This window comes from Lampris incognitus, chromosome 11 (genome assembly GCF_029633865.1).
Source record: "Lampris incognitus isolate fLamInc1 chromosome 11, fLamInc1.hap2, whole genome shotgun sequence".
Classification (NCBI taxonomy): domain Eukaryota; kingdom Metazoa; phylum Chordata; class Actinopteri; order Lampriformes; family Lampridae; genus Lampris; species Lampris incognitus.
Window position 1 is genome coordinate 48,020,573 of NC_079221.1, and position 20,279 is coordinate 48,040,851.

Sequence of the window (20,279 nt, forward strand, 5' to 3'; positions counted from 1 at the left end):
CCCCCCCAACATCCCTAACTCTACCCCCCAATATCCCTAACCCTACCCCCAACATCCCTAACCCTACCCCCCAACATCCCTAACCCTACCCCCCAACATCCCTAACTCTACCCCCAACATCCCTAACCCTACCCCCCCAACATCCCTAACCCTACCCCCAACATCCCTAACCCTACCCCCCAACATCCCTAACTCTACCCCCCAACATCCCTAACTCTACCCCCCAACATCCCTAACTCTACCCCCAACATCCCTAACCCTACCCCCATCATCCCTAACCCTACACCCCAACATCCCTAACTCTACCCCCCAACATCCCTAACCCTACCCCCAACATCCCTAACTCTACCCCCCAACATCCCTAACTCTACCCCCCCAACATCCCTAACTCTACCCCCCCAACATCCCTAACCCTACCCCCCCAACATCCCTAACTCTACCCCCCAACATCCCTAACCCTACCCCCAACATCCCTAACCCTACCCCCCAACATCCCTAACCCTACACCCCAACATCCCTAACCCTACCCCCAACATCCCTAACCCTACCCAACATCCCTAACCCTACCCCCCAACACCCCTAACCCTACCCCCCAACATCCCTAACTCTACCCCCAACATCCCTAACCCTACCCCCCAACATCCCTAGCCCTACACCCCAACATCCCTAACCCTACCCCCCAACATCCCTGAAAGCGTGGTCCCTGGTCTGTAGATGGTGTAGACTGCAGAGTCCTGGCCTGGCGTGTTAGCTCTCCTGTATTGTGCCATCCTCTTGGCCAGCGTCTGTTTAGTTTCCCCAATGAACAAGTCACGGCAATGCTCCTGATACTTCACAGCGTACACTATATTACTGTTTGTGCCAGGGGACCTGATCCTTAGGGTGTAGCAACTTCTGGCGCAGCCTGTTTTGGGCGGTGTTTTGAAAATATGCGTCTCAGCTTTTCCGGCACTCCTGCCACATACGGAATCACCACTGGTTTATGCTTAGGCAGCTGTTGTCCTTCTCCTCTCTTCGACCGGCTGGTGCACTGTTTGGGCGTCTTCCTGTCTTTAACAAATGCCCAGTTAGGATAACCACACTTAACCAGGGCCTGTTTAAGGTGGGGTTTCTCCCCTCCTCGACAGCTGTCGGTGGGGACGTTGTCAGCTCGATGGTACAGCGTCCTGATGACTTCTAGTCTGTGCTCCAGGGTCCATGGTGGTGTTGCGGTCTAAGCATCGGCTTTGTGTCGATGCAGTTGCCCACTGGGGACTGGGGTTCGCGCCTCAGTCTCGTCAGATCTAACTATGGCCGGACTCGATGAAGCAGCAATAATTGGCAACGGTGTCTTCGGGGGGGGGGGGGTCGGCTTTTGTTCGTCACATGAGTGCGTCTCTGTGTGTGTCTCTGTGTGTGTGTGGGGAAAAGCAGGGGTTTGGCCTGGATTCGCCTTGTCACGGAAGAGGCGAGGCGTCTCCTTCGAGACTGCCGGCCGGAGAGATGCAGTTGGCAAATGCATGCAGTGCGAGGGTGGGTGTTTGAACTAAAATAGGGATCGATTGGCCACTAAATTGGGGGGAAAAAGGGACAAAATCAGAAATAAATTTAGTTTGTGCTCCAGTGGATGATGAGAGTCAAACCTTACATACTAATCAGTATGTGTTGGTTTACAGTAAACATCAACAATCAAATGCCCCCCATCACCAATTCCAATTTCACAGTGTAAGAAGGCTAACCTGTCATTTTCACATCCTCCCTGGTGAACTTGATGTGGTTGTTCACAGAGTTAATGTGGTCGGTGAATTGTTGTACATCCTGAACCCAGGTGTCGTTTACAAATCTAACCCTAATGGCTAGGTGGTGGGCCTGGATAGGACAGCAGAGCCTCTTCTCCACTTCCTCCATATACAAGTTGGCCACTACAGGTGAGACTGGGAAACCCATAGCACACCCATGCCTCTGCCTATAGTACTGCCCCCTCTATGTGAAGTACGTGGACTGGAGACAAAGCTTCAGGAGCAGACACAGACAGTGTTAAGGGTGGTCCTATTGATAATTTCATATGGACTACCTTCCACTGCTTCATCAACAGGAACTGTTGATGACTTAACATCAGAAGAGACCATTGTTTCATCCTCCTCCATAATGATGTCCCTCACCTTGTCCACAAAATCCATATTTGTGATTATGTGGTCTGGTTAGTCAATGTGATTACCACGAAAAAAAAATCTGAATTTCATATCCTTTATTACCCACACATATAAGAAGATGTTTGTCCTTCCAAAAGAGCAACCAAGTTGGAGCTTAATCAGACACGTGTACCTCCATATGTACAGTACGTAGAATACCATGACCAAAGTTCAGCTGTAGTCACTACAAGGGGATGAAATTATATGAAAACAATTTGGGCCCTAGGCCTCTCTTACTCCCAAGTCTTGTCTGATTTTAAAGGTAATGATCCTTGGATATTTTCCTGTTCAGTTTCCATGTTCATTCAGCTACCAAAAGAGTATACACTCTTTAGCCAAGAGTGACACAATGATCCACCCATCCACCCATCCATCCATCCATCCATCCATTATCCAAACCGCTTATCCTGCTGTCAGGGTTGTGGGGATGCTGGAGCCTATCCCAGCAGTCATTGGGCGGCAGGCAGAGAGACACCCTGGACAGGCCGCCAAGCCATCACAGGGCCGACCCGCCCACACCCCCACACCCCCACACACACACACACACACACACACACACACACACACATACACACACACCTAGGGACATTTTAGTATGGCCGATTCACCTGACCTACATGTCTTCGGACTGTGGGAGGAAACCGGAGCACCCCGAGGAAACCCACACAGACACGGGGAGAACATGCAAACTCCACACAGGGGATGACCCAGGATGACCCCCAAGGTTGGACTTGGACTACCCCGGGGCTCGAACCCAGGACCTTCTTGCTGTGAGGTGACTGCGCTAACCACTGCTCCACAATGCCCTAATGACCCTTGGATATTTTCCTGTTCTGTTTCCATGTTCACTCAGCTACCAACAGGGTGTACACTCTTTAGCCAAGTGTGGCACAATGGTCCATGTAGTATTATCATTTGAGATTGCAATACACCAGGTGTTCTTAAAGTTGAACAATAATTTATTTTATAGGTTGATGCCAGTCTCTTGCAGTTAATGACAGCTGAGTGGCTGAGGAACTATTTGCCTCCTCATGAAGACATTTTAGCAGTAATGGGGTATTGCGGGAGGCAGGAAGTTACACCAAACTCCAGGAAATCAAAGCTTTTTCAGTGACAAAGGCAAAGTTGAGTAAAAACAGAAGAGCAGTCATGGCAAACGATACGTCTCACCAAGAGGCTGATACAAGGAATGCACACAGGGCAACGAGAAAGGTGGAGCTGGGTTGGATGCTGCATGATGATGAAACACAAGGGTTTATGCAAATGAGGACAAAAAAGTAGGGGGAACACGAGAACAAATGCTTCTAAAGAATGGAAAAAGAAAGAGTTAATAGAAGAGGCAGTATGTTTATTTTTTCCCAAATGGAAAAAATGGCCAAGGAAGCATCTGGGCGTTTGAGGTGGATTTGAAGAATTTTGGAGAACATTCAGTAGATGGTGACAGAAGAGGAGGACAGCTGTATGAGGCCACAAAGTTCACAATCACACAGTTCTACTGTCTGCAAATAACGTGGCTCCATATAGGCTGGGGACATCATACATGATAGAAGGTCGACCACTGGGAGCCCAGGGATTGTGGGCTGGCCTTGCTCCGTGGTTATTCCATGCAGTCAACACTCCCTAAAGCTCCTCCTACCTAAAGGAAGCACATAACTAGAGCAACCAATGTAAAGGGGTTGTAAAAAATGTAAAGATTTCTTGAGCTTGTACAGGTCTGTGTCTAAACTGTGGATGTGAAAAATGATTTCCCCCCTTAATGCCAGTAATCATCCATTTCTAAAATGTACCTGAGTAGTCCACCCCCCCCACCATTTATTAGACTAGTGATCTTACATTTAAAACTATCATTACTTGTAACCTTTTCCCGTTTACGTTCCTTGAGTAGAACAATTAATTTGTTGAATAATCACCAACACAGCCTCTGTGAATAGCTTAAATGATGACCAGTTTCGTAACATTATTTTTCTTTACAAAGTTTAACAACTATTCAACAAGAATGGTAACTGAGTGATATTTGGGGGGTGTGAACGGGTGTGTACTATTGATTACACCCCTCCCTCACCTCCTGCCCTGGTGAGTCCCAGCTCTTATTTTCACCCAATTCAAGCACTGGCAAAACCTGTTATGACAAATATACTTTCTTGTATAACATTTTGGAAGCAAAACTGAATCAGAGATTTGTCAATGAAGGTGTCAGCAAAGCGGCCGTCAATGCTCAGCCTTTGAAAATGGTCCATCCAAAACTGAATGCACTGGCTCCTCAAGGTGGCCCAACAACGTTCAGTTCTTTGATTTCCAGTACTTGGGCCTAGCATGACACACTCTCTGCCATCCTCGTTCAAAGAGTTTCGCAGAAACTTTTACATGTGAGTATTTTCAGCTCCATGGTCAAGCCGTACTCTGTGGACTTCTGTTATTATTGGTGACAGCAGTTATGAAATAGCCTGCAACTACTTGTGGGTCATTGTTGGTTCTGCATGCCTCAAGCCAGATAGTTTTTTCTGGAGAAGCCATCAGTATAGCCGCTGATACATATTCCATAGGGTTTAGTTTGTCATACCCGTCAATATGCCACACATCATTTGGGCCATGGCTGTTATATAGGAGTAGTCTCAGGCGATTCCACGCACATAAATTTACCCCGTTCCCGTCCACCAGGCGCATCAGCTGATGGACAATTTCTCGGTCAGTAATTATCCCAGCCATCCAGTATTTCTGGTGCATTCGTCAATAACCATGTTGTTGGCCAGAGGTTTGAAGCTGTTTGTGTAAGAACGAGGCCACCTCCGCTTCATCTGTCTTGGTCCGTCTCACTTCAGTGGGGTTTAACCTCCTACACCGAGGTTGCCCTTTCCACATGCGAAGTATTTTATGAATCCACTGGCTTTTTGATCACGGAATGCCATGGTGAGATTGAAATCAGGTGGATAAAAAGAGCGATGGCAAGTACTTGAAAACACTTGAAGGCAGGCTCAAGAGTTGCTGCTGATTACATGAGCAACAGTGAAAGTGGCCAGGATTTGGGCTATCACTACCAGTTCTTTTGAAATGGAGATGAAGAATTTCAACACGTTGGTATCCCTGGGCTTTTAGTTCTATAAATGTAGAGCGTATGATCCGCACAAGGTTTACACAGTATGTACAGTTTTCACTTAGAGGGTTACTGCCCCAACAGGTAATCCAGAGTGAACAGATCTAAGGTTTTACATCATGGTACTGTATTACAATTTAATGCATCCCAGTGTGTATGGTTTAGTTTGATTGTAAGCCTGAATACCATATAGCAGTATTTTGGAGAAAAGCATTTTTCCCCTGGTGAAATATCATTAATAAAGAAAAGACCAGGCAATACATCATTATTTTGCCGATAAGAATGACACAGGTATCCAAAAATGCAAGATACAAAGAGGACTACCATTTGTGTTGGTGTCGTGGCAATTATTTAATACCACTCTGACATTAAATGAGCGAGACAAAAATCTTTCACAGTATTGTCACACATTTTAATGCATTCAATGGCCAGACGCACAAGCCCAGATGCTTGAATGTGTGGTCCTGATCTCAGAGTGCACTCCCATTATACCATGCAGCACAAATCATGCCCATTGTTTTAATCATAATGATGTATACTCGGAGTCTCTCCCTCATCCTGAGGAAGTAGCTTCAACCACAATGGTGTATACCCAGAGTCTCTCCCTCATCCCGTTTTGGAGGAGGTAGGTATGGACTGTCATCCTAATGGATAACAGAACTTTCATAGCATCCCCTCATAGGTCAGGTCTTTTCAGAGCATACCTTATCTTCTTTCGTGATCCTCCAGGACCGTTCCTTCTGACCTTGTGACACTGAAGTGGGCTTCCCTCCCATTCCTCTGTTATCAGGCCGTTAGCAGTGTACATGGAAAAGTCACTTTCAGCACCACCTTTGACACATGAGCCCCAGACATCCATTCAAGCAATGCAAACATAGTATAGCTGATCTGTGGTCAAAGATTAAATGAAAGCAAACATTCATATATGAATTGCCCTCACAGTTAGGCAAATAAAAAAAGCAACAACATTATTACCCTTATTTCTAGTAGAATTAGTAGTGGTAGTGGTAGTGGTAGTAGTAGTGGTAGTGGTGGTAGTAGTAGTAGTAGTAGTAGTGTTGAGGAAGTAAAGAAGAAAGATCTTGTGCAGAGCAAAATTTAGAATTAGGGCACACATCCCATTTTAGCATATGCAGTGTGATGCTGGGTGTGATTCTGGCTAGTTTTGCCTGTTCGAACCCTACCGCCACAATGTTATCACATCCCTTGTGTCTTCTCCACATCATGATGCCTTTGATTTCAAGAGCTGAACTATTCTGCAACATTTGTTGATGTGGTTCTGCAAGTAAATGCTGCAGAATTGTGCTCCTCTTGGAATTGTTGCTCTTCGCTGACTGCAAGGAGAAGACCCCACTATTATTGACTTTACACAGCTGCAACCATTTGAGGGACACAACATAGAACATGCAGAGTGAGAGTGATATCCAAGAAGGTACAGATAAAAAAAGACGTATGTACAGATGTACATAACAGTGTATATATATATATATATATATATATATATATATATATATATATTCAAAAAAAGGACTGGTTGTTAAAATCCCTAGTGTTTGCACTGCAACAGATTTGGCGGGAATTAAACTGGAGATGTCTGCCAAGGTGACATTGCCACCACCAGGACACATCGTCAGTTGTGTACTTCAGCATCACAGGGTGTTTCAGCCTTTTATCACAAGACACCCTCCGCTGAGGCAGGCCCACCACAGGTTGATCAGTCCTGGGTGTGTGATCTGTGGTTAGCTGTTCACCCTGGCAGCCCAGACGGCGTCTCTCCTTTTGATCCAGATCCAGAGGCTAGTCCTCTCAGCAATGTTGGCTAGCTCAGCGTTTCTCAAACCTCTCCTGGAGGACCACTTGTCCTGAATGTTTTAGATCTCTCCCTGCTCCAACACAGCTGATTCAAATGATCAACTCGTTATGAGCTCCTGAAGCTGCCTAATAACAAAACTGATAATTTAAATCAGCTGTGTTGGAGCAGGGAGAGATCTAAAACATGCAGGACAAGTGCTCCTCCAGGAGAGGTTTGAGAAACGCTGGGCTAGCTCTTTGATCACTCTCCTTTGGGCCTGCCCCCTGACTCCTAGTTCTTTCCTGCTTGTTGAAGGGTTGGGCATTGATGGAAACCCGCTTGCATTCGAGTTCAGCTGCCAAGCACCTGAGCACCTGATTGTGTCACCAGTTGTATCTGCCTTGAGTGAGGCTGGTCTTGCAGCCAACCAAGATGTGTTTGAGGGTTGCTGGGGCTGTACACAGGGAGCAAGATGGATTCTCTCCAAACCAGAGATTTAGATTTGTGGGATGGGGTGGGACATCATATGTGGCTTTGATGATTAAACTCAGCCTGTTTGATTCCATGCTCCAGAGGTCACTCCATGTGAGTTTCTTCTTTTCAACACCCTCCCACCTCATCCAGCGACCCTGTTTGGCTTGTGCTAGGGCTTTAGAACATCTGGCTGCTTCTTTCTGTCAGTGAACCTCCTCAACCACCATAGTTCGCCATTCGGTAGTAGTCACCTTTTGCCAGGTAGGTGTTTTTATTCCCAGGCCAAGGCCGCCTCTGCCTTGTTGAACATGGCCTACTACATCTCGGTGGCGGAGGGCAGATTTCGCCTCCAGTACAGCTGCAGCTGGGGTGCATTTCTTCCCTGTTGGTACGGTTGGAGCAGCTCGTCTCACTACCAGGTCTCGGGATTCTGTGAGGAACATGTCCAGCCTCACTTTGGCACATTTGAATTCTTTAACCAGGCTGGAAATTGGCAGAGCGAGGGCTCCATTGCCGTAGAGTCCAACACTGCTGAGGCATTTTGGCAGTCCGAGCCACTTCCTCACCTGCGAGTTCACTAGCATCTCCAAGCGATTGGCATGAGATAGTGAGACCTCATACATGGTTATTGGCCACATGAGTCGGGGTAGCAGCACCAGAGCTTCAACTTCCCAGGCAATGCAGTGTTGTTGATTTGCCTGAGGCCACTGATTGTATCCTGACGAAGTTGCTCCATTTGCTGGGTGTCTTTGAGGTCTGCATTGTACCACCATCCAAGGCTCTTGATGGGCGTCTCCCGGACTGTGGGGATTGGTTGATCACTGATGCAGAACCGTTCATCTGTTAGTTGGCATTTAACAATGGAGATGCTGCGAGATTTGCTTGGTTTAAACTCCATTTTGTGCCCACTTGGTGTTTTCCTGGAGTTTCTGCAGCAGGCGCCTGGTGCATGGTTTTGTTGTTGCTATGGTGGTCAAGTCATCCATGTACGCCCATGTTGGCGGAAGACGCAGGACATTCCTGGACCTTTCGCCTCCCACCACCCATTGAGATGCACGGATGATAAGCTCCATTGCCATGGTGAATGCCAGAGGGGAAATAGTGCAGCCCACCATGATGCCTATTTCCAGATGTTGCCAAGCGGTGGCGGTGTTCTGACACAGAAGTGGAGATCCTGGAAATAGGTCTTGACCAACTCTGTAATGTTTTTGGGGACATGGAAAAAAAAAATCAAACGCTGTCCACTGGATCTTGTGAGGAACTGATCCAAAAGAGTTGGCGAGGTCTAAGAAAACCACGTGCAGGTCTCTCCGTTCTTTCTTGGCAGCTTGTATCTGGTGCCAGATGATATTAGCATGCTCCAGACATCCTGAGAAGCCATGGATCCCGGCTTTCTGCACTGATGTATCGACAAAGTAGTTTCTTTGCAGGAATGTGGAGAGCCTTTGGGCAATCACGCTAAAGAAGATCTTTCCCTCTACATTTAGGAGGCTGATCTGGCGAAACTGGCTGATGCAGGAAGAGTTCTTCTCCTTGGGGATCAGAATGCCTCCCGCTCTTCGCCATGACGCTTTTCTGCCATGCCACTTTCATCAGCTTCCAGAGGTATTTCAGGACTCCAGGAGTGTTCTTATAGAGTCTATACTGAATACCATTGGGCCCAGGAGCTGACATCGATCTTGCCTGCTTTACCGTCCTCTCCACGTCGCTCCATGTGGGGGGTCTTGTGTCCATATGGTGGTCAGGTGGGTGAATTGGTGGCATGTCATCCGGGATGGTGACTAGCTCATGTCTCTGGACATCAGAGTAGGTCTTCTTTAAGTGCTCTTCCAGATCTCGTATGAGGACTCTGAGGCTCCCATTCTTCTCGCTGTCAAAAAGGCTCTTAACAAAGCTGTAAGTGTTGCTGTAGAAGCGAGTCCTAGCCCGTTCTTTCCTCTTATGCTGTCGTCTGAGGTGTTCTGCTCTTCGCTGCTTTGTCAAACGCTGCTTTACTCCAGCCTGCAGTGCATCAAGCCCAACACTCTCTCCCTCTGTGGCCTTCCTCCACTGCTTCCTCAGTTGTTTTCTATCCTTCACCAACTTGTCAATTTCCCGCTGCCTCCTGGATTTGGGCTGGGTTGAACGGTCTTTCTGCCTACTGGGTATCTTCCCCTTTACCCCAAATCTCTCTACGCCATAGCTGTAAATTATGGCTCCCATGTTCTCCAGTTTTCTTTCAACTGTTCCCTTTTGACCTTCTAGCAAGAGGACAAGGACAGAGTTGATGGTCTCCGACTCAATCTTCTGGCTGGACTTGGGCCACAGGATTTGAGGCTTTCTTCCTTCCATCTTCCTCTCTGCTGCTGGCTGTGGCTGGCCGGGCTCCAGACCGGAGTCCACTGGAGGATCTATGCAAAGCTAAACTCCGTCTGGGGTGCCGATACCCTGAGGACTGTGGGGGTTCTCCTGCCTCCGGGCTTTACTCGACTGATTTGGCCTACTTCTTAAAAAGTATTGGTCAATGCGAGGCCCCTTGCCAAGCTCACTAAGGCACTTCTTTTTGCCTTGATGGATCTTGAGACCCTTCACTGATGTAACCTTTGACCAGCCACAGATACAGCTGTGCAGCTTTTGTCCTGCCAGTGCTGATGATCCATCGGTTGCAGTGCTGGTCATCCGGCTCATTGTCAAATCCTTTCCATGTTCCGTTACGGTGTGATCCACCTGTGAGTTGCTAGCCCATACCAGCCCCGTTGGGGTCTATTCCCTCCTGTCAGCAGTCTTTCCAGGCCGTCATCTGGTCTTTCCCTGATTGTCAGCTGCCCTTTCGCAGCGGTCACTGGTTTACTCCAGATATTCAAGATTTAAAAAAAAAAAGGACTGGTTGTTAAAATCCCTAGTGTTTGCACTGCAACAGTTTTGGTGGGAATTAAACTGGAGATGTCTGCCAAGGTGACATTGCCACCACCAGGACACATCATCAGTTGTGTAACTCAGCATCACAGGGTGTTTCGGCCTTTTATCATAAGACACCCTCCGCTAAGGCAGGCCCACCACAGGTTGATCAGTCCTGGGTGTGTGACCTGTGGTTAGCTGTTCACCCTCTCAGCAGTGTTGGCTAGCTCTTTGATCACTCTCCTTTGGGCCTGCCCCCCGACTCCTAGTTCCCTCAGGAGTTTTGCTGTGGAGCTGGCAACAAAGCCCCTACAACCCACCTCCATAGGGTGCACCTTCACCTTCCAGCGTCTGTCCTCTGCTTCGGCTGCTAGATTGGTGTACCGCAGCTTCTTACACTCGTACGCCTCATCGACTGCATCCTCCCAGGGGACTGTCAGCTCAATGATGTAAGTGAGCTGGCAAGAATTGGACCAGAGGATGAGGTCTGGTCGCAAGGTGGTTGTTGCAATCTCTGTCGGGAAGATGAGTTTCTGGCCTAAGGCCACTCGCATTTCCCAATCCCTGGCTGAGTTTAGTGAGCCTAAGTCGGGAAGTGAAGGGTTGGCCTTCAGTTTATCCCCATCCCAAACGAAAGCTGGAAAACGCCGGGGCCCTTCCTGGTTGTTGAAGGGTTGGGCATTGATGGAAACCCTCTTGCGATCGAGTTCAGCTGCCAAGCACCTGATTGTGTCGCCAGGTATATATATATATATATATATATATATATATATATATATATTAGAGAGAGGTGGGTGGATAGGTAAGATGAGAACTATACAAATAGATTAATGGCAGATTGATACATAATAGATACATAGATAAAAAGATAGATACATATTGATAGGCAGACTGAAGGATAGGACTGTATACGTGGTGGAGTGCTGCAGAGATGGTTGTCGTTCTGGAAAGTTCTCCCATCTCCACGGAGGAACGCTGGGGCTCTGTCAGAGTGACCATCGGGTTCTTTGTCACCTCCCTGATGAAGGCCCTTCTCCCCCCGATTGCTCAGTTTGGCTGGGCGGCCAGCTCTAGGAAGAGTCCTGGTGGATCCAAACTTCTTCCATTTATGAATGATAGAGACCATTGTGCTCTTTGGGACCTTCAAAGCTGTAGAAGTTTTTTTTTTTGTACCCTTCCCCAGATCTGTGCCTGGTTTCTGCTCTGACATGCACTGTCAACAGTGGGACCTTATATAGACAGGTGTGTGCCTTTCCAAATCATGTCCAATCAATTGAATTTACTACAGGTGGACTCCAATCAAGATGTAGAAACATCTGAAGGTTGATCAGTGGAAACAGAATGAACCTGAGCTCAATTTTGAGTGTCATAGCAAAAGGTGTGAATACTTACTATGTACATGCAATATTTCAGTTTTTTATTTGTAATAAATTTGCAAACATTTCTACAAAACCTTTTTCACTTTGTCATTATGGGGTATTGTGTGTAGATCTACACTTAGATCAGAGGGGGAAAAAGAATTTAATCCATTTTGGAATAAGGCTGTAACATAACAAAATGTGGGGAAAGTGAAGGGGTGTGAATACTTTCCCGATGCACTGTATGTATATATATATATATATATATATATATATATATATATATATATATATATATATATATATATATATATATATATATATATATATATATTGACAGTGTGCCATAACAAACTCAGTACTGGTTATCATATCTTACTTTCTTAGACGATTGTCTCATGCACAATGTGCCATGCTGTGCCCACTGCGTTGACCTGTAGAGAGTGTGGAGTTCATAACTACATATGGATACTTACATAAACATGTGGATAGTGGAGATTAGTTTCTGTCAGATAGTACGTTTATAATAGAGGGGGATCCAAAAATGATATAAAGGGAGGGGAAATGGGGGATGGCAATTTTAGAGGAGATGATTTTTATAGATTTTATTCAGGGGGGGATCACATTAATTTTCCTCACCCTTCAAATCAACCTGTGCTGACTGGAAAAATGTAGGAGAGAATGTTATTAAAGACTTCTCTTTGGGCACAGTCCCTTATGTTAGAGCATGTTTAACTAGACTCTCATTTCTTCTAATCTTCTTCTTTGTTTATCTCACCCCAGCATGCCATCCAGGGTTCTACAAGGCATTTGCAGGGAACGTCAAATGCCCCAAGTGTCCTCCTCACAGTTTTAGCTATGGAGAGGGGGCCGCTATCTGCCACTGTGAGAAGGGCTTCTTCAGGGCAGAGAAAGATCCCCCTACTATGGCCTGCACACGTAAGTACCTCCAGTGGCGGACTCAGACTGTTTGAGGGGCAGGAACAAAAAAAAAACAAAATAAAAAGGGCACCAGCTTATGCATTTGCCCCCCCCCCCCCCGAGTCCACCAGTGAGTACATCAGCAACAAAGCCTCTCTTGGCTCTCATTCAAACCCATCAATTTATACTGTAATATATAACTGAATCCATTGCTTGATTTGATACACACGTGCACAAGTACAATCAGCTATTTAATTGATGACCAATTGTGGACCCAAAGGCACTTGAAATACATTCTGAATATTTTTTATTGGGTTTCCACTACACCATTTCCCTTACTGCCCACCTTTCTAATAAAAACAGGCAGATAAGTAAGTTAATAGCCATTAGGTATTGCTCTTGTCGTCACCCTGCGCCTTTTTGCCCTTCCCCCTGACACATAATTCACAAAAACCTGTATGAATTTGTTTTTGTAATGACTGTGGTTCTGTTTCCTTTTTCCTGACCATGGAATGCAGTGCTTTACACTAGACATGATTCTTACATGCATTTGGCTTGAGGGGCCTGGGATGGTGCTGCGTAGAACTCGGCCCCGCCTGTTCAAGCCCTCTGTAGTCAACGATTCTATCTTTCCTCTTCTTGCTGTTACATGGCGATACAAGGTCCGGAGCTTTTTAAAAGTCGTTGGGTACTCTTTGCTGTAGTAGCTGGCTGACTCCAAGGTTGGGAGTGTCTTTTTATCCTCCAGGCTCTTACACCTCGACGACCCCTCAAAATTATCCATGACGTCACACTTTGCAGCAATTTCACTTTGCTGTGCCAGAGAATTTCTTTACCTTTTTTTTTCTTTTGTAATAGTTCTCAGTATAACCACAGGAAGTTGAATCAGTTAATCTGGACACAACGTTTATTGAGAGAATGTTTCATCACTGAGCTAACAGCGTCCCCACCGGCACAGTGGCCGGGTAAGGGGAGGTATCCCACATTAAACAGGCCCTGGTTAATCAGTGGCGGCTGGTGCTAACGATTTTATTTTTTTGGGGGGGGGGGATTTACCTTGGCACAGCATATGCTTTAATGTCTACACAGTCACGGAGTTATTAAGAAGGACAATGTAGCCTATAGATTTTCTCAGGGGTATCTATAGGCTACGTTGTCCTTCTTAATAACTCCGTGGACATTAAAGCAACTGTCAGGTGTGCTGCGCCATTGCGCCTCCCCCCCAAAAAAAATTGTTAGCACCAGCCACCACCGGTGGTTATCCTAACAGAGTGTTTGTCAACGCCAGGAAGACGTCCAACCATTGAACCAGCCAATCGACGAGAGGAGAAGGACAACAGCTGTCTAAGTGTAGACCAGTGGTGATTCCGTATGTGGCAGGAGTGTCGAAACAGTTGAGCCCCATCTTTTCAAAACACCATGTCTCAGTTACTTTCAAACCGCAAATCACGCTGCGCCATCAAACAGAGACACAGTGGGATTTAATCAGAAATCTTTCAAGAGTTTAAGAGGCATGTGCAAGAGCTTGTTTAGTCAGGGGATCCTCAAGGAGAGCTTAATTCCATGGGCCTCGCCCGTAGTAATAGTTATTAAGAAAGATGGGCCTGTGTGCTTTTGCTGTGAATATAGGCGGCTGAACCAGGTGATATATAAGGATGCATATCCATTTCCACATGTTGAGGAGTCGTTGGATGCACTGGGTAGTGCACAAGTATTTTCAACACTAGACTTGACTGCTGGTTACTTTCAAGTAGCGGTGAGTGAAAGCGACCAGGAGAAAACTGCAGTCACAGCCCCATTTGGCCTATTTGAGTGGACTCTGGTGACGTTTGAATTGTGCAACGCTCCGGCCACATTCCAATGGCTGAGGGGGTTAGTTCTTGGTGATCTAAGCTTTGCCATCCTACTTGTCTATCTGGACGACATTATAGTCTTCTCTCAGAACTTTGATAGCCACTGTGAGAGACTAGAGGTGGTTTTCAAACAGCTAAATCAGCATGGATTAAAGTTAAAACAAACCAAATGTTTTCTCTTGCGACTGATGGTCAAGTTTCTCGATCATGTGATCTTGTCCAGGAGCATCCAGGTAGACAAAGACAGGGTCAGTACACTGAACACCTGGCCAGCCCCCACGAGTGTAAAGGAAGTGAGACAAATACTCAGATTCATGAGTTATTAGAGGCAGTTTGTGTCAAGATTCGCTCATTTGGCCAAACCCCTGCATGCCCTAGTTGGAGAAGGGACCAACGGCAAAGCCAAGGATATTCAACTTTACACTTGGACTGACAAGTGTCAGGCTGCCTCGATGAGCAAAAAAAAAAAAAAGAGTGTCTGATATCTCCGCCGGTCCTGGCATATCCTGAGTTCAGTCTCCCCTTTGTATTGACCACAGATGGGAGCCAACAAGGTCTTGGGGCCGTACTCAGCCAAAAGCAAGGAGGAGTAGAATGGGTGATAGCCTATGCGAGCCATGGGCTGAGGGGCTCCAGAAAAAAAAAGTACTAAGGTGCCTTCAAACTAGAGCTCCTCTCCCTCAAGTGTGCTGTCACCGGAAAATTCAGGGACTTTCTGATGTTCCCCAGATTCACCGTGGTCATTGATCACAACCCTTTGTGCTATTTAGGTACTGAAAATCTGGGGGCCATCGAGCAGCGATGGGTGGCACAATTGGCTGAGTATCACTTCGAAGTGAGCAATAAACACTAACGCTGATATCTTGTCTAGAATCCCTGGTGAAGAAGAGCCAGAACAGGAAGACACCGGCAAAGACTTCATTAGAATGAATTCTGAGGAGGTGTGCACATGCTTGAGGCCAGTTGGGGGTGACAAGGGTGTTGTGAAAACTGTACAGGCTAAGATACAGGCAATGACAGGGAGCATGATTAGTGAACAAAGCTGGGAGGAGATAGAGATAGCACAGAAAAGTGACCCTGTCATAAAACCAGTGTACTGAGCAGTTGAGAAGAACATTAAAGCCAGTGCTGCTGAGCTGTGTGCAGGGGCGCCTAACACAAAATGACTCTATTGACAGCTTGATCGCCTTAGGCTTTGTCAAGGTTTGCTATTCCAACTTGTTCAAGACCCCCGTGATGGGGAAGAGTTTGACCCACACATGACGGGGATGAGATAAAACAATGAGTTGTTTGAACCACAGCCCATTTATATCTCACTCTCACCCTTTTTCAAGTGGTGTGTGTCTTCCTCAAGCTCGGGTCCTTTACCAGAGGCCTGAGAGTTTGAGGGGTCTGTGCAGTATCTCAGCTGTTCCTATGACTGCACTCTGCTGGACCAGGACCCCAGATGTTGTTCCTGAAATCTGCTGGAGCCACCCTCCCAGTTTGGGGGTCACAGCCCCTAATGCTCTTATTATCACTGGGACTACTGTGGATTTTACCTTCGTGGCTGATAATGAGAAATCCTACCGGTGGCTAGAAAATGCTGGGCTGAAGGACAGCACAGTGGCTCTGATCATAGCAGCACAAGAACAGGCACTCAGTATTAGATCAGTTGAGGCAGGAGTCTACCACACCAGACAAGACCCAAGATCCAGGTTGTGCAAAGATGCCCCAACCAGGGTTGTTCAGCACTTACTAGCAGGGTGTAAAATGCTAGCTGAGAAAATGTACACTGAAAACATAGCCAGGTGGCTGGGATAGTGTTCAGGAATATCTGCACTGAATACAGACTGGAAGCCCCCAAGTCCAAATGGGAAACACCGCCAAAGGTGGTTGAGAATTGCATTGCCAATATCCTGTATGACTTCAAGTTCCGGATGAAACGCAGGTGCTGACTAACCAACCAGACATTGTGGTGGTCAACAAGGAGAAGAAAACAGCAGTAGTGATCGATGTAGCAATCCCAAGCAACACCAACATTGGGAAGAAGGTGCAGGAGAAGCTAGAGAAATACCAAGGGCTGAGGGAAGAAGTGGATCAGATGTGGAAGGTGAAATCCACAGTAGGCTCAGTGGTAATAGGAGCACTAGGGGCTGTGACCCCTGAACTGGAAGAGTGGCTCCAGCAGATTCCAGGAACAACATCTGAGGTCTCTATCCAGAAGAATGCAGTACTAGGACCAGCTAAGATACTGCGCAGAACTGTCAAACTCCCAGGCCTCTGGTAGAGGACCCAAGCTTGAGCAAGACACACACACCACCCAAAAAAAGAGTGAGAGGGAGAGGTTTGTTTTTATTTATTCATTCTATCTTATACTATGATTTTCTTTTATATTTCTATTTATTTATTTATTTATTTATTTATTTATATATTTTATACTTCTGTCTTAGGTCATGGAAAGCTTACCCAACTCAAATGATTTAGAGATAGACACAGTGGTGCACAAAGTTGAAAGAAAATAATGGTCCACTATCTCAACCTTTTGTCATACATAAAACTTAGCAACTAATTTTAACAATATTATGTTTTGGCAGCTGATTTATTTTTACCTATAGCAGGTCCATTGTACCTCAGTAAAATGTTTCGGCTACCTATGAACTCTTGTGGCACATCATTACTCAATATTTATTTAGAGATAAACAAGTGATATTTATATCTATGTACTTTATGAATCTACGTATCTTTTTGTCTGTTTTCCATCTCTTCTCTTGGCAGGCCCGCCCTCTCCTCCTCGAAACCTGATGTTCAACATGAATGACACATGTCTAATGCTGGAGTGGTCTCCTCCCAGTGATACTGGAGGCCGGCGTGACCTCACCTACAATGTGCTATGCAAACGTTGCAGTCCTGGACCTGACCAGTGCCAGCTTTGTGAGGAGGAGTTACGCTTTCTCCCCCGCCCCCAGGGTCTGACCAATGCCATGGTTACTGTTATGGACTTTTCCACCCATGCCAACTACACCTTCGAGATTGAGTCACTCAACGGTGTGTCAGACCTGAGCTCCTTCCCGCGACCAGTCGCCGCCATCACTATCAGCACAGATCAAGGTTGTGATCAGTATATAATCTCATTCATCAGATTTACTATGAGAGAGAAAATCACCATCAAATGGCTATAGAGGCAAATGTTTAAAGTAGCACGTTCTGAAATCTAAATGATAAATGACCTTTATACCTCACTTTAAATCATTGGGACTCAAGCATGTGGCAGGTTTTCAATCCAAACCGGACTCCACAACAGGGGATTTCATTAATCAGTTCCTCCTTGTGGGCGGCACGGTGGCACAGTGGTTAGCGCGGTCACAGCGAGAAGGTCCTGGGTTTGAGCCTCGGGGTAGTCCAACCTTGGGGGTCGTCCTCTGTGGAGAGTTTGCATGTTCTCCCCGTGTCTGCGTGGGTTTCCTCCGGGGGCTCCGGTTTCCTCCCACAGTCCAAAGGTATGAATGTGTGTGTGTGTGTGCGTGTGTGTATGGGTGTCGACCCTGTGATGGACTGCCGGCCTGTCCAGGGTGTCTCCCCGCCTGCCGCTCAGTGACTGCTGGAATAGGCTTCAGCATCCCCGCGACCCTGAAAGCAGGATAAGCGGTTAAGATAATGGATGATTGAAGTTCCTCCTTGTTTGGAGGTATGCTAATGTGTGACTAAGGTGGTGGGGGGTCTGATTGAAATGAAAATCTGCATACTTTTGACCCCTCGTGGCACATGGTTGAGAACCACTGCTTAAAGTTTTATCTAACTGTGTCCCAGAGAACAGTATGCAATGTGAGTGCTCAAACACTGCAGTCCAGCTGAAACGCTCAGCTAGTTGTCTATAACTTGATTCACTCAGGAGGTGAGCACAAATGCTGCCGTTTTCTCTTGAGTATTTGCTCACTAATATTCATAGCTGTATAAATGCCCTATCTAGTTCTGTACCCTTTGGTCAGTGTGGTGCAGCTTCTGAAACATCATTCACCAGGGGTTAGAATGAGAGAGGCAAGAAAGAGGTTGCTCGCCTACCTGCTCCAAATGTTTTTATGCCAAAAGAACTACATAGATATAACATGGTCAGCCGTGGCCTCGAGCCTGGCGTCAAGTTTGGTTTCATGTGTGTGAGGCCAGAGGTCCTGATATCAGTGACATGTCAGGAATTACCCTGGATAATTACATAGATTGAAGATCATGATATTCTCTCTTTGTACAACCTTTCTGAGCACATTCAAAACACAATGACAAAACATCTGCACGATCTGTGTGATGCTTTGTGCTTTTGAAATCCGTTACAAGTCTTCACCCAGCCGAGTCCACAGTTTAGCAGTTACGAGTCCATTTTCAGGTTTCAAGCAAGTGCCCAAAACATATCCTTTTCAGATTTCAGTGTGCACGGTTTACTTCATCGCCGGGCTCATCACCTTACAGACACCCGCTAACTGGGTGCAGTTTTACCATTTTTAACAGGCTTTATTAAGTTTGCATGCCAATCCTTCCTCTTGTATTTAACATTTAAGCTACAATCCAGACAAACATCTTTAACTTCCTGAGATGTGCGTGATACTGGTCATTGTGTTGGGTGTTCACTACGCCACATCCCAAAGATCTGTTCAAAATGATACATCCGTGCTGTCGTGTCAGAGCTTTCCTTCTGCCGCACAAAAAAACATGGTCGAATCTGGGTTTTACTCATTTATATTGTAGTATCCGTAGGTGAATTTCTTCCATGAGCCATGCCTGCTTGTTAAACACACCCACACACACAGAAAAGAGTCTCTCTTGTATCAGAAGTCACTGCCACTTGCCTGATCCTTTAGCTGCTATGGCGACATATATCTCCACGATAACATCTTTCTTTGAAAAGTCCCGCATGATAACCATTAAATTTGAAACTATGAAAGGAAATACATCAAGCATTAATTGTATCCACATCCCAGCTTATTAAGAGCAGGCACGACTAAAACAACGATTGGAAAAACCTGTTTCACACTGATCTTATCACAGGTCTTCAACGCAGCCCCTTGGAACGTTCATCTCGAAACCATTTCTTGGGTTTGCCGGGAAGATATTGCCGCAGACCTCCATCATCGTCTCAGAACTGAGAACTGGTTCTCACTCTCCACGTCTCTGCACTTGCTCCTTGTGTGGCCAAACACAGGTCTTGTTTTTTTGCAGCTGGCCTTCGCTGGAGTCAGTGGTCATGTTGTCTTGGAAGTGGAGCATCCGTGACAGACATTTGAAGCACTTGACTGGCGTGGCATCTGCCACTTGGTCATATCTTCGGTCTGTTTCCCAGTAGTCCTCCACTGCAGACATTTCTCCCCTACAGTAACTTCACCTTGATGAATGCTTTGGTTTCAGTGGCATTTGTGTTGATGCAGCATCCAGTAAGTTGACAAGAATACAGACTGGTCTGCTCAGCAATCATCCCAAAGCACTCCTTTCCAAATGATCTGGAGAAGAACACCGGTGGCGTGGAGAGGTGAAGGCACAGCACAAGAGGGGCGCTCGAACTCAGTTTTTCTCCAACTAAAGAAAAGAAAACACATTTATTCAGGGTATGTTATTTCTACCCTCTTGCCCATTGTCTCCTCACTTGATCCCTCGTCTGAATCTGATGAGCCATCTGGTAGCAATACTACTGGCATCGACAGGAATTCCCTCAAGATATTTATGTATTGTGACTTAAATTGAATTATTGTAGTTAAATAAAATTATATCTTATAACTG

At 46.2% G+C, this 20,279-nt stretch overlaps 1 protein-coding gene across 2 annotated transcripts in view; it reads left to right on the forward strand.

Annotated features, from left to right (window-relative positions):
* Nucleotides 1–20,279, forward strand: part of LOC130120859 (ephrin type-A receptor 6-like) — a 177,797-nt gene that overhangs the window by 21,618 nt on the left and 135,900 nt on the right. The window contains exons 2-3 of one of the 2 annotated variants that reach the window (XM_056289651.1): nt 12,547–12,702; nt 17,295–17,630. In XM_056289651.1, the coding sequence (XP_056145626.1) occupies nt 12,547–12,702; nt 17,295–17,630 (492 nt within the window). The remainder of the gene's footprint in view (nt 1–12,546; nt 12,703–17,294; nt 17,631–20,279) is intronic. The other variant, XM_056289652.1, reaches the window with a different exon arrangement.